This window comes from Chiloscyllium punctatum, chromosome 41, assembly GCF_047496795.1.
Source record: "Chiloscyllium punctatum isolate Juve2018m chromosome 41, sChiPun1.3, whole genome shotgun sequence".
Classification (NCBI taxonomy): Eukaryota; Metazoa; Chordata; class Chondrichthyes; order Orectolobiformes; family Hemiscylliidae; genus Chiloscyllium; species Chiloscyllium punctatum.
The window spans coordinates 13,036,419-13,049,988 of record NC_092779.1 but is presented as its reverse complement, the minus strand read 5'-3'; the positions used below and the strand labels follow the sequence as shown (position 1 = coordinate 13,049,988).

The 13,570-nt window shown below is 37.9% G+C and overlaps 1 protein-coding gene across 5 annotated transcripts in view; it reads left to right on the top strand.

Moving 5' to 3' along the window:
• ulk4 (unc-51 like kinase 4) overlaps window positions 1-13,570 on the top strand; it is a 495,283-nt gene that overhangs the window by 305,232 nt on the left and 176,481 nt on the right. For all 5 annotated transcript variants that reach the window (XM_072560398.1, XM_072560394.1, XM_072560397.1 and 2 more), the window contains one exon: window positions 2,544-2,592. In XM_072560398.1, the coding sequence (XP_072416499.1) occupies window positions 2,544-2,592 (49 nt within the window). The remainder of the gene's footprint in view (window positions 1-2,543; window positions 2,593-13,570) is intronic.

Genomic DNA, 13,570 nt, shown 5'->3' with positions numbered 1-13,570 from the left:
AGAGAGAAACTAAGGTTAGGTCCTGAATATTAAGTTTCTTCAAGGCTGAGATAGACAGAGATCTAATTATTAAGGAGTCAAGGGTTATGAGGATAAGCAGGAAATTGGAGTCAAGGATTATTTTTGATGATTGGATTAGATTCCCTACAGTATGGGAACAGGTCCTTTGGCCTGACAGGTCCACACCGACCCTCCGACGAGTAACCCACCCAGTCCCATTTCCCTCTGACCAATGGACCTAACACTACGGGCAATTTAGCATTGCGAATTCACCTGACCTGCACATCTTTGGACTGTGGAGGAAACCGGAGCACCCAGAGGAAACCCACGCAGACACGGGGAGAATGTACAAATTCCACACAGACAGTCGCCCGAGGCTGGAATCGAACGTGGGACCCGGGTGCTGTCAGGCAGCAGTGCTAACCACTGAGCCACCATGCTGCCCTATTTGATCAGTGATGATCTCATTGGAAAACATAGCGGACTCGATGGACCAAATGGCCTGCTCTGTTCCTAGTTATGATATTTATATAGCTTTCTTTAGCATAAAACTATGTCCCCAGGCAATTTATAGGAGTGTGGTAGCAATGACAGCTGCTACGACTAAGAGAAAGTGGTTCTAAAGATTGAAACAAAAGTTGGTGAAAGACATTCTGATGGGTTTTAACGATTGTCTTGAAAGTTCCAGAGTATAGACTCTGGCTAATGAAATGTCTTGCTTCTGGTCAACTAAAGAGCATGGAGTCAGAGGATTGGATGATGATTGCCAATCATATTCAACAAAGTCAATTGATAAGCACAAGTTAGTAATTAAGAGATTAGGAAAACAAATCCCACCATAGTAAATTTAGAAACTGAGATAAACGAATCCAGTCATTTTTGGTATGTTAATCAATAAAAACATGACCACTAAAGGGTGTACAAATGATCTTCAGAGAAAGGATGTTCTCCCAAAATGAGTCTGTGGTCCACGATATGCAGTTGAATTTTAAAGCTCTCTGACCAATCATTCTATTCTATGTGAAAACAAAGAAATATTAGCTGAAGAAAATTTGGCAAAAATAAAGATTTTGACAGATTGTACCTCCACGAATGAAATATGGAAAGCTGAAATAAAAGTCTATTTTTAGAAATTTGTTTTTTAGCTGAGCTAAAGCTAGCAAAGTGGCAAATGGAAAAACAAAATAAAAATGAGAATTAACTAAGCAGGGAACTCTGAAGATCAAGAATTCTTCACTTTGACAGAAATGCAAGTCTCTCTTCTCCCTTCACCCACTGTTTACAGGCTAACAAGTATGAAACTTAACCATAGATTCCTGATCTGCTAAATATCTTACCTTTTTTAAATGTATTAATTCACAAGATGTAGGCCAGCATATGTTGCCCAGAAGACAGTAAAGAGTCAGGCACATTGCTGAGGGTCTGCAGCCACATGTAGGGCAGACCAGGAAAGGACAGCCATTTCCTTCTCTAAAGCATTCATAAACCAAATGGGTTTTTCCAATAATCATTTCATGATTACCCTAGACTCTTTATTCCAGATTTTTATTGAATTCAAATTCCATCATTTGCCATAGGAGGTTTCAAATCTAGATCGTCAGGACGTTAGCTGGATCTCTAATACTATAATCTAGTGGTAATACCACTAGGCAATTGCCTCTCTTATCCTTGCTGAAACCCCCACAGGCTGATAGCTTATACTATTGACTATCATGAAACAGCCAGATGAAGGGGAAACTGGATCATGGCCAGTGACCTAAATGAATCAGCACTTTTCAGAAAGGGAAGGCTAAAATCATCTCCTATAACATAAATATAAGCTAGGTTATTTGGCATCTGGTTCTTTCATGAGTGCAATTATGGCTTACCAATTCTTTAAATAGAGGTTTTTTTATCATCTCCCTAAATGAATGGGTGGTAAATTGCAAGTTAAAATAGTGCTTGGAAAATTGGACCTTCCAAAACTCTACCTTATGAACAAAACATGTACTTGCAAACATGTAAAATCTTTTCACAAACTCTGGACGTTCCAAAGAATCTTAAAGCTAATGCAATTCTTTTGAAGAATAGAAAATGTTACTTTGTGGATTTTTTTTGATGATGTTGGTAGATGAAGTTTGTTGCACATTTCTTTTTTTAAATCAACACACTTTTTGTAAAAATGCTAAAAAGTCCAGCATTTGGATTTTACCTGATTCACAATTCATGACCTTTTATTCGTTCTATTATTGTTTACTTCCATGTCTTGTAAAGTTTTCAACCGTATTTTGAATTTCTAGCTTTGATCAATGGAATAAGCAGTGAGTCATTTTCAATAAACTGTAACGTTGTCCATGTTTATGAGGTATACAAAGACTAAATTACCAACTGCATTAGTCAGGGGTCAGTGTTGTGGGTCACTCACCTATCGATATTTGTTGCATAGCCATTCACACTGAGCCATTCATTTATGTATCAATAGCAAGATCAGTTTTGTATCTTTTAATGAAAGTGAAAACGTGCCTGTGTTCTAATTATATGATGCTAATTATGTATGTTTCCAGATTAATTGAAGACTGCCAAGTTGTGCCCATTCTTTTCCAGGTTATTTTGGTGAGTACCAAGTATGATGAGTTTTTTTTTCTTTTTTTTTAGTCATTAAATGCAATCCACTCCTCTTTAGTCCACAGAAACCACCTTATCATCATTTAACCACTTTTGGCCTGGCTTGTGGAAACATCCAATATTTAACAGATGTTTCTGAAATTATTCAGGATTTTGAGTGTGATGAAAGAGTTTTTCTAATCGGTAACAAATGTGAATAGACCAAAAATTATCGTTAGAAGACCAAAGGCAAAGTTAGACGAATATTTTTCACAGGAACAGGGCCATGGAGTACTTTACCATGAATGAAGCAGGGAGTATAACATAGTGGGCCAGAGATAGTTAGAGCAAAGCATCCATATCATGCCCGAATAATTATACTTTTGCCCTGCATCTTTCAGCCATGGATAATTTTGCATCGTAACATGCTGATAACAACGCTCCTACGACTATGGAGCATCTAAGATGTCGGTGAGCCATGGTGTGAAAGCGCTGTTGTCATGACCATTTTGTTTAAGGATTGAGAAAGAACCAAGGTGCATTTGAGTCAAATTAGGCAAAAAAAGCAATAAAGAGAGAGAATGGGGGAAAAATGGATGAGGAGAGAAAGAAGAAAGTGACAGAAAAGAAATTGTAGGCATCAACCAATCTGGTAACACAGCAGAGCACAGCTTATTCAGAGGGAGCTGGCAAATAAATTCAAATAAGTTCATTTTAAATCTTCATGTCATGGCAATTATTCATGTTTTGTCCCTGGAGAGAAGGCATCAATATAACAATTTCTTTCTTCTTGACACTCAGAGTTTATGCAAAGTTGAATTTTGTTGCAGTTATATTGAAACTTCAAATTTGCTTGATAGGGGAGAATCTGACAGTGAGTTAACTCATTTTTTTGTGAACTTTGTAACTTCTCCATTCCTGAAGGCAATTGCTGTTGCTGGAGTAATTTCACATGTCCTCTGGCACCTCAGCCAAGTTGCAGCTCTTCATGTCTGAGTCTTAACTGCATGGTATCACAATTCAGCTCAATATAGACCAGCACCCACATATTTTCTTTCAATAGGTATACTGAAAAATAGTTAGAAATAGAAACCCTGGGGTTGAAGATGTTTTGTCAAATCTACAGAATGAAGTTTTCAAACTTTTCAAATAAATTGGGAATTTCTATACAATTACTACATTACTACAGTGAAAAGAAAAAAATTGTAAAATGAATGTCTCATAGTGTGAGCTAAAGACTAATACTTTAATGAGGATATTCATTTCCAGCACACAAGCTAAGTGCGTGTAGAATAAATTGGCCATTTTGTGACATAGGATCATTCGTATCTCCGCTATTGATAGGAAGCTCTGTAAAGCATTCTCAGATCAAATCAACGTATGCCCTGTACTGGCAAATTGAACAAAGTGTTGAGTTAAAAAATAAGTTTGTGTCATCATTCAATTGAAGGCTTAATTTGAGGAATAAAGGCTGGAGTGAGTTATTGTTTTGCAAATTTCTGTAAATGACGCTCTGCCTTGAAGGCTTCAAAGAATATTTACAGTGTAGGTATCATTGTGTATAAAAATGGATTGTACATTAATGGTGCTCATCCACCGTATTCAACCAGAAGCTAAATTATACAGAAAAATGATCCATGGTTGATCTCAACCCTATGCCAAAATCTCACCAGTGCCTCAAATGTGACAATATGGCCATTGAATTAACCGATAAAGGAGAGATAGAGAGAATTGCTGGTGTTATCAAATCTCTCCTGGTGGAAGAGTTTAAGAACCTTTTGTTTGATTTGCATGGCAGCACCTGCTGTCAAGCAGTAAAGGTATAGCTTTAATTATAGGCTACTTTAATCTGCATATAGATCAGGCAAATTAAATCAGTAAAAATACTGTAGAGGAGGGATTCCTGAAATGGATACGAGATAGTTTTCTGGATCAATACACTGAGACCATCCTAGACTGGGGTACTGTGTAATGAGAAATGGATAGTGGGCAATCTAGCTGTGTAAGGTTCCTTGGGGATGAGTGACGATAGAATTCTTCATTAAGACAGTGAGTGACATAGTTGATTCTGAGACTGGGCTACTGTGTTTAGAAGAATGTTGGTATGAGACATGAGTTGTTTATGATAAATTGGGGAGTGTTACTTAAAGGATTGACAGTGAATAGGCAATGGTAGGCATTTAAAAGAATGTCTGAAAGAACTGCAACAATTGTTCATTCTTGTCTGGCACAACAATAAAATGGGGAAGATGGCCCAGCCATGGCTAACATGGGAAAGTAGGGATCGTATTCAATCCAAGGGAGGGACATACAAATTGGCCAAAAGAGCAGCAGACTGGATGATTGTGAGCAGTTTAGGTTTCAGCAAAGGAGGATAAGTGGATTGATTAACAGGAGAATATAGAGTACGAGAGTAATCTTGTGGGGAATGTACAAACTGATTGTAAAAACTAATATAGGTATGTGAAGAGAATAAGTTCAGTGAAGACAAATGTAGGTCCCTTACAGTCAGAGACAGGGAATGTTATAATGGGAATTAAAGAGATCACTAGCCAAGAAATACATATTTTGTTTCTGTCCTCACAAAGCAAGGCATAAATAATGTGTCAAAAATGTTGGAGAGCAAATGAATCGTCTTGCAAGATTCTGCAGACTCTGGAACAGTTCTTATGGCTTGGATGATTGCTAATGTAACTCCATTATTTTAAAAAAGGAGGTAAATAGAAAACTGGAACTTATCGACATTGGTGCTGGGAAAATTGTTGAATTCATTATAAATAATTTTATAGCAAAGCACTTGGGAAACAGTGATAAGATTTCCACTAATATCATTTATTGTATCCGTTGCTCCCGATGTGATCTCCTCTACATTGGGGAGACTGGGCGCCTCTTAGCAGAGCGCTTTAGGGAACATCTCCGAGACACCTGCACCAATCAACCAAACCGCCCCGTGGCCCAACATTTCAACTCCCCCTCCCACTCTGCCGAGGACATGGAGGTCCTGGGCCTCCTTCACCGCCGCTCCCTCACCACCAGACGCCTGGAGGAAGAACACCTCATCTTCCGCCTCGGAACACTTCAACCCCAGGGCATCAATGTGGACTTCAACAGCTTCCTCATTTCCCCTTTCCCCACCTCATCCTAGTTTCAAACTTCCAGCTCAGCACACTCTCCTTGACTGGTCCGGACTTGTCGAACCTGCCTATCTTCTTTTCCACCTATCCACTCCACCCTCTCCTCCTTGACCTATCACCTTCATCCCCCTCCCCCACTCACCCATTGTACTCTATGCTACTCTCTCCCCACCCCCACCTTCTTCTAGCTTATCTCTCCATGCTTCAGGCTCACTGCCTTTATTCCTGATGAAGGGCTTTTGCCCGAAACGTCGATTTCGCTGCTCGTTGGATGCTGCCTGAACTGCTGTGCTCTTCCAGCACCACTAATCCAGTGATAAGATTGGACAGAGTCAGAATGGATTCATGAAAGGAAAATCGTGCTTCATAAGTTGATTGAAAGTTTTTGAGGATGTAGCAAGTGGAGTTGATGAGGAGGAATCAGTGGATGTGGTTACTTAGACTTTCAGAAGGTGTTCAAGAAGGTCCCACATAAGAGATTAGCATGTAATATTAAAATGCATGGGATAGGAGGGCTAATGTACTGATCTCGATAGAGAACTAGCTGGTAGACAGGTTACAAAGAGTCAGAATAAACGGTTCATTTTATGAGTGGTAGCCAGTGACTAGTGGTTTACCGCAAGGATCAGTACTTGGACCCCAGCTATTCACAGTATATATTAATGGTTTAGTCAAGGGAAATTAAATGTAATATCTCCAAATTTGGAAATGACTGAAAGACGGGTGGGAGAGTGAATTTTGAGGATGATGCATTGATGCATCTCCTATATTCTCTCCTATAGAAAGTGCTAATGGTCTAAATAGTGAAAGTTTTCAAGAAGGAGGTGCATGTAGTTCTTAGGGCTAAAAGAGATCAGTGGGTATGGGGAGAAAGTAGGAACAGGGTACTGAGTTGGATGATCATCCATGATTATATTGAATGGTGGAGCCAACTTGAACGGCTGAGTGCCCTATGCCTGTTCCTATTTTGTATGATTCTGTGTCAAAGCTGATCCAATTGTAATGCTGACCTTCGAAAGTTACTGGTGAGTGTCTGCACGTGTGAATGCTCGCCCAAGCAAGAAGTCAGCGCATTCAGGTGAGGAAGAGAGGGCGCTGGCAAGATGTAAGTCCTGATTTACTGCAAAGTAATAGACAGGTAAATTTTCATTTACTATTGTCAACCGTTATGGTTCTTTATTGAACATTGGATCCCCAAAATCCAGCTGTTGTTTTTGGACGAAGTGCTCCCATGGATTTCTAAGATATCAAACAGATTCTGTACAGCACTACAGTTACCTGCAAAGTGGGATGTTGCAGCAGCCAAAAAAAAGTCCTATTGGAGAAGACCGAAATGAATGCAGAAAAATGTACTTCAAATATGATAAGGTGTAATGGACATAAATGAATGGTCAACCAAAGCATCTATAACCGCATCTTCAAAGTGGATGATTTTATGAAAACAGTGGGTGAAAGTGGTGAGGCGGAGCTACTTAGGGAAAGTTTTGACATTGAAAATGTGGTTGCAGTAGTTGGGTGAAGAGAATGGGTGTGTATAAAAATGCTGAGTTCTCAGAGAAGTATAGAGAGATGAAACCTGTATAGAGAGGAGGAACAAAGGCAAGAATGAATTTAAACAACAGTTTAAATTCAAGGTATTGTATTCATGTAAGTTTTACAATAAAGGCTTGATTTGTATAAAACAACATAAAGCTTCTATTGTAATTATACATTTGTAGCTTCTGGTGTGAAATGCCAATTATCTGTGCATGCAACTTTACACCAGTTATTAAAAGAGTTTAGTGAAATTGGTGCAATAATTTAGAAAACAGCTTTTAGTTGATTATTTTAAATATTAATAACTTAATCTCTGGAATTGGGGAGGGTGCAGAAAAGACTTATGAGAATAGATCCTGAGATGACACTTCCAGCATGTAGAGACATTGGCAAAGCTGGAGTTCTTCAAGAATAGAAGTTTCACAAGAGATTGATAGAGGTGTTAAAATCAAGAAGGGTCAGAACAGAATAGATAAAGAGAAATTGTTCCCATTCGTGAAAGGTATGAAAGCAAGAGAATGTAAGTTTAAGGTGATTGACAGGAGAACCAAAGGTAACAGGAAAAGTTACACATTGAGTGATTAGGATCTGTAATTCTAGCTACCTTAGAATGTGGTGAAGGCAGGTTGAATTATGACTTTCAAAAGGAATTGATAATTATTTGAAGAGAAAAGATTTACAGGGTTGTGAGGTAATGTTGGGGCCGTGGGACATGTTTAGTAGCTCTTGCAGAAAGTCCGCACAGACCTGACCAGTCAATGGCCACCTTCTGTACAGTAACAATAGATTTTATGAAGTTATTCAGTCCAAAGATTAAAAGCATTTTAAAAAATTACACACCATAAGTTCAGACCCAGTTATTGTGCATTCTTGGCATACACACCCGGAGCAGTATTTGTATGTGTATGGCATTTTAGGAGCACACAGCTAAAAGCAAACAACAGCATTTTGATCGATAACAATGAAATCTGTGAAAACACTGGAGACCTGGATTATATTCTACTCTCTTTCCTGAAAAGAAAGATAGTTCTAATACCATCCTCTATGTTGTCTGCATTTAGTGCACAGCCCCAGGAGAATGAGACTAGGTTTGTGCTTGTTCTCTGCCTCATTAGTGTGCGTAATAGAGATCTTGACTGGGTGAATGGCATTTCTGTTTCACAGATTCTTATGTGTGTAAGTTGCTGCAGAATGGGACATTAATGATGTCTTAACGAACTTGACTACAGTATGAAAAGCAGTCTTCATCTTGCTGATACTTATGTCTCACAGCTGATGGACAGCCAATTGTTTAGTTCAGTCTCTGGAGGAGGTTTTTAACAGAAATGAGAATGAGCTTTTCTGATTGTGGGAAATAAAGTTGCTGTAAACTATTAAACCCAAAAATCTGTATGGTAGTAGTAATGAGTGTACTGTGGAAATGATCATTATCACGGTCAAATAAAACTTGGCACAGAACCATGCACTTACTGCAAGTATTTAGAATGCATGAAGAACAGCGCATGCAGCATACATTATATTTTGTCAAAAAAACGTACACTACCCTCCCTTTGAAAGACTTGCTTTCTTATCGGGCAGTGAAGGTTATTGCCCCTGTTATGTATGAAGTAAACTGACTGACAGAATCCACACCATGGGAGAACATTGACTGAAACAATCTACAGTTGAAGGCTGCCAAGTTTGACTGAGGATGTTAAAAGGAAGACGTGAATGGAATGTTCCTTATTGTAACACGACAGATTGAAATATTTACCTGTTACTAGGGGATGTGATAATTTGTCACAGACATTAACTTGTGGGTTTCTGCATTGAGTATTAAGTGGTCCACATTTGAACTTGTACAGTTATGTCAAATCTTAGTTGTTTCATTGTCATATCAATGTCTCCATAACTTGTGTGCCATAGTTACTGGGAGCACAGGTATAATAAGTAATAATAATTCATTATTAACATGCCTTCCATATTTTTTTAATATGGAAAATAGTAAGTAACCAAGGTGAGTACCTAGGCAAGGCAGTAATTATTGTTGATCCTGTGCATTTCCACACAGCTGTTGAGCATCTTCATATCAGAGATGCAAAATTATAAGAAACTCTTACCTGGACTTTGCAGATTACAAGGATTTAAAGATGCACAACATTATTTACAAGCTCAGGATAAACATAATGGTTCTAACTATATTAAGGTTTAACGTTTCCCATTGGTCCATGTCATACTTAAAATAGTTCACTCGACAAAAACTGCTTTAATGAAAGCTTTGTAATAAAAATAGTTTGGCCTGATAAGGTTCTTCCATGCTTTTCAGAAAAAATGGAGCAAGAAATATACTGGCCTACATGTATTATAAATACAGTTTGCTACTCACATCAATAGCAGATTTAGCAGCTCAATCTATTACAGAAAACAAATGTTACTTATTTGGGACATTTAGGAGTGGGTTAGATGCATATTATGAAGTTGAGATTTACTTTATAATGCAAGCAGACTTCAGGATTTTGCCATAACTTGGGGGTTGATGGTGAATGAAATAAACAAAGTCTGCAACTTCTTGACTCTTTCTGATTTGAACGTGTTACAAGCCACACTAAATCAAAGCCATTGTGCAGGAAAATGGTAACTGAGGTTTCATGAATTTTGAAACAAATTAGCATAATACTTTACATTTATTACAGATTAAAAATTTGTTAGGTTTCTTGGTGGAATGTCTATTCCACCATCATGATTCACAAAATGAATTTACATGGCACTGAGTTTATAATTATAGGTTAATCCAGAAATATTTCCTCTTCTTCCACCTCTCAACAGTCTTGTTATTTATAATTCAGACATGTTATGACGCCAAGTCATTTTTATTCAAAGACAAAAACAGAATTGCTAGATAAGCTCAGCAGGTCTGGCAGCAGTGGTGAAGAGAAATTAGAGATAATGTTTCGGGTCACATGATCTTTCCTCAGAACTGAGTTTTGCTTCAATACTAACAATACTTCTGATGCTGAAATATGTTCTATCATCCTATGCCATGGTATTCATCATTATCCAAAGTGCCTAATTTACATTCCAGAGGGATGTAAATTAGTAAGTACCTACAATTAGCAAGGGTTAACTTACTAAAGAAAAGGAGAAATAATAGAGCGGATTTTCAGATGTATCACACTGATGGGACAAGAAGTTACACCCACATAATGCCTTTAAGATAAAAATAGCCCCAAAGTATTTTTCAGAAAAGGACAACTGAGACATATTCCAAACTTGCTGAGGAGAAGTTAAGAGGCTGCAAGGACTTGGACAAAAATGTTTTAAGTTGAAAAGACATTTGAAGATGTTTAGGAAAGGGATTCCAAAGACTGGGACTAAAGCAACTGAGAATGATATTGCCAACAGTGGGAAAAAATGAAGAGATAGTGGGAAGGATGATGTACAGCAGACCAGATACAGATGAACAGTGAATTTTGGGTGAGAGTTTTTCAGAAAAGTAGGAGAAAACATGAAATGAGGATGAGGATGCAGGGTTTCTTAACAAAGCCCCAATTAATGGGTTATAGAACTTAGAGATTGTTTTCCATAATGTTGAAATTTGTGAAGAAAACAGGGTGGAAAGTCAACTAATCCAAATGGCAAAGTCACACTATGAGGATTTCAGAAGAGTAGGAGTTCAGGTGGACTGAAGTCAAGCAATATTGAACAGTAGGTATCGTATTGGTAGGTGATCTCTGTGATGGAGAGGATGTTGGGTTTAAAATTCAATTCTGGGTTAACTTCTACTGGCTTAGATATGGAGCAATAACCATGGCATGAATGGTTGAACCAAATTGCCTATTTCTGTACCGTAACGTAAATTGTTCACTTTAAGAAACCTCGAATGAGACATGTCAAGTTATCCTGTAAGGAATAGACAGGAATTGTTGAAAAACCTCAAATGTGCTAAGAATTTTACAATCGAATAATTTTAGATTATCAGTTGGACTTCTCCTGCAGCTCAGAAATTAGAAGCTTTATATCTTCAAATGCAAGGACCAGTCCTTTATAAGAAAAGGAACATATCTGACATTACTTTACACATTTGGGGAATTAAACAAAAGCCTGGGGGCAATAACTACCTAGTGCATTCTCCATGGTAATGTCTTAACCAATCAGATTTGACCTTCCAACCAACTGGTACCCTTACTTTATGCAGTATAGATGTTCCCTTTGAAAATTTTCATTCTTGTGCCTGTCCTGATGAATGCAAGAGTAAAACCTTCTGTGCCATGTCTGTTTTTCACAAATATGTGAGGAATGTAAAACTGCTTGAAAATAAATAATTTAAAAACAAATGCCCCCAGTTTTTGGCTAAAAAGTATAATTCCTGTCAAGTATACAAGAAGCTACAATTGTAATTTCTAAATCTATTCTGTGTAGTTTTATTACTGCAGTGATGTAACTTGATACCTTGTATGTTTTTAATAATCAAATCATTTACATTTTAGAACTCTTTATTGACTCATCTGGTTTCTCATTCAGCCCATACTCCCAGTTATAGCAAGGTGCAGTAGTCAATTTTGAATTTATAATATTGACCTTAAGTTAGCAAGTACATCATTGTAAAAGGGATACTGCAGGTCTGTATGGAGCCTGAATACAAATGAGTATGGAATAAGCTTTTCCCCATAGGCATTCATGTCCTATGTAAAAGGCTTATCAAGTCAGATTTTTACAGTATAATTTTTTAAGCAAACTATACTGCAGTAATGGTTTCAGATTAAAGGAAACTCTGCAATCTGCAAGCTGGTGATTTAAGATGTAAGTACTATATAAACAAATCTTTCAGATTAATTATTCAGACTTGTCATTGTGTCATCAGTTCAGGATATTTTACATTTTATGTATATGTCATAGATGACATGTGCTGTGCAGAAAATCTATTAGGAAATGTAAGAATGTGTTTTACTGTGTCGTGTGCTAGTATTAAACCAAACCTGCCATGCTAAACACTGTTCCTGGGTGATTTGATTACTCGTAATTTGAAAACGGATTTTTAAGTTTAATGCTCACATTATGAATGATGTGGAGAGTGTGTAAACCAACTTGCTTCTGGACATGTTGCAGATTATTTCCAGTTCTCATGGATCAATACTTGTGATGATTTTCCAGTTTGTACTCTGGTGAGTTATTACATTTTTAATTAAATAAATGGACAGGTCTTTGTCAGAGAAATGACGGCTAAGAGTTTCACATCTTTCTTCTCCCTCCTGGAGGCAGTGTTTCACATGGCACTTAATATTTTCTGTCTGCTTCTTTTTACATAATTTATTTTAAATGGGTTAGTGATTGGACTAAACTGTGCAGTCGTGTTCTATAGAATTGCTGACTAGCTGCATGTATGGCAGTGGCAACATTGTTTTGTCACATGCACTAATTATTATAGAAAATGTCTTGCATACTTATAAATGGAGCTCACGTGTATATTTACTTAACAAGGATGCAGCATGATTTAGTTTCCAGCTGTGGCTCGGTTGATAGCCATTAATGTCATGGAGTCAGAAGGTTGAGTGTTTGAATTCCACATTAGGATTTAAGTGAAAATATCTGTAGTGATATTATACTCCAGTATGGAGGGAGGTGCTGTCCTTCAGTTGGCATGTTAAAGGAAGGCCTAATCTATTCTCTCCATTGAATACTAAAAATCACAGGCATAAATTAGTTCTCACACTTCTTGTATTACAACAGTGACTACACTTCTAGAATACTTCATTGGCCTTGGAATGTCCTAAGGTTGAAGTGTGCTATATAAATATAAGTGTCTTTCTTCTACCATTCAGGAAGCAACCACTCACACCCATCAAACGTATTCTTAGCTTTTTAGCTTACCATTTTTGCAAGAATGCACACTAAGCTTGGACTACACATGCATATGCCATGAAATTATAAGTACTCACACCCACCACGCATCCCCGATGGAAAGTTGGTGTCTAGCCACAGGCCTGGAAGAAGCCTGCTCCACAGACATAACACACCACACATGGGCTAATGTGGTGAAAGTGTGACTTATGTCGCTCAAATAATAGAAGGTCCCACCCTATGGAGATGCTGACCAATCTGAACTAGGGGAAGATCCTGCTGGGACTACAAGAAGACCCCATTGATCCTACTTCAAGTAAAGAGCATTGAGCAGAGAATGTTTTACCACCTCTTGAGGTTGAACCCAAAATTGGCCCAATATGCTGACACATTTGGGGCTGCAGAGCAGCTCAAGCACACAGATTCTCAGTCAAAACAGCAAAATTTATACAGCCATGAGAATTCATGTACATTGCATTGTCACCTGTGGCACCAAAGCA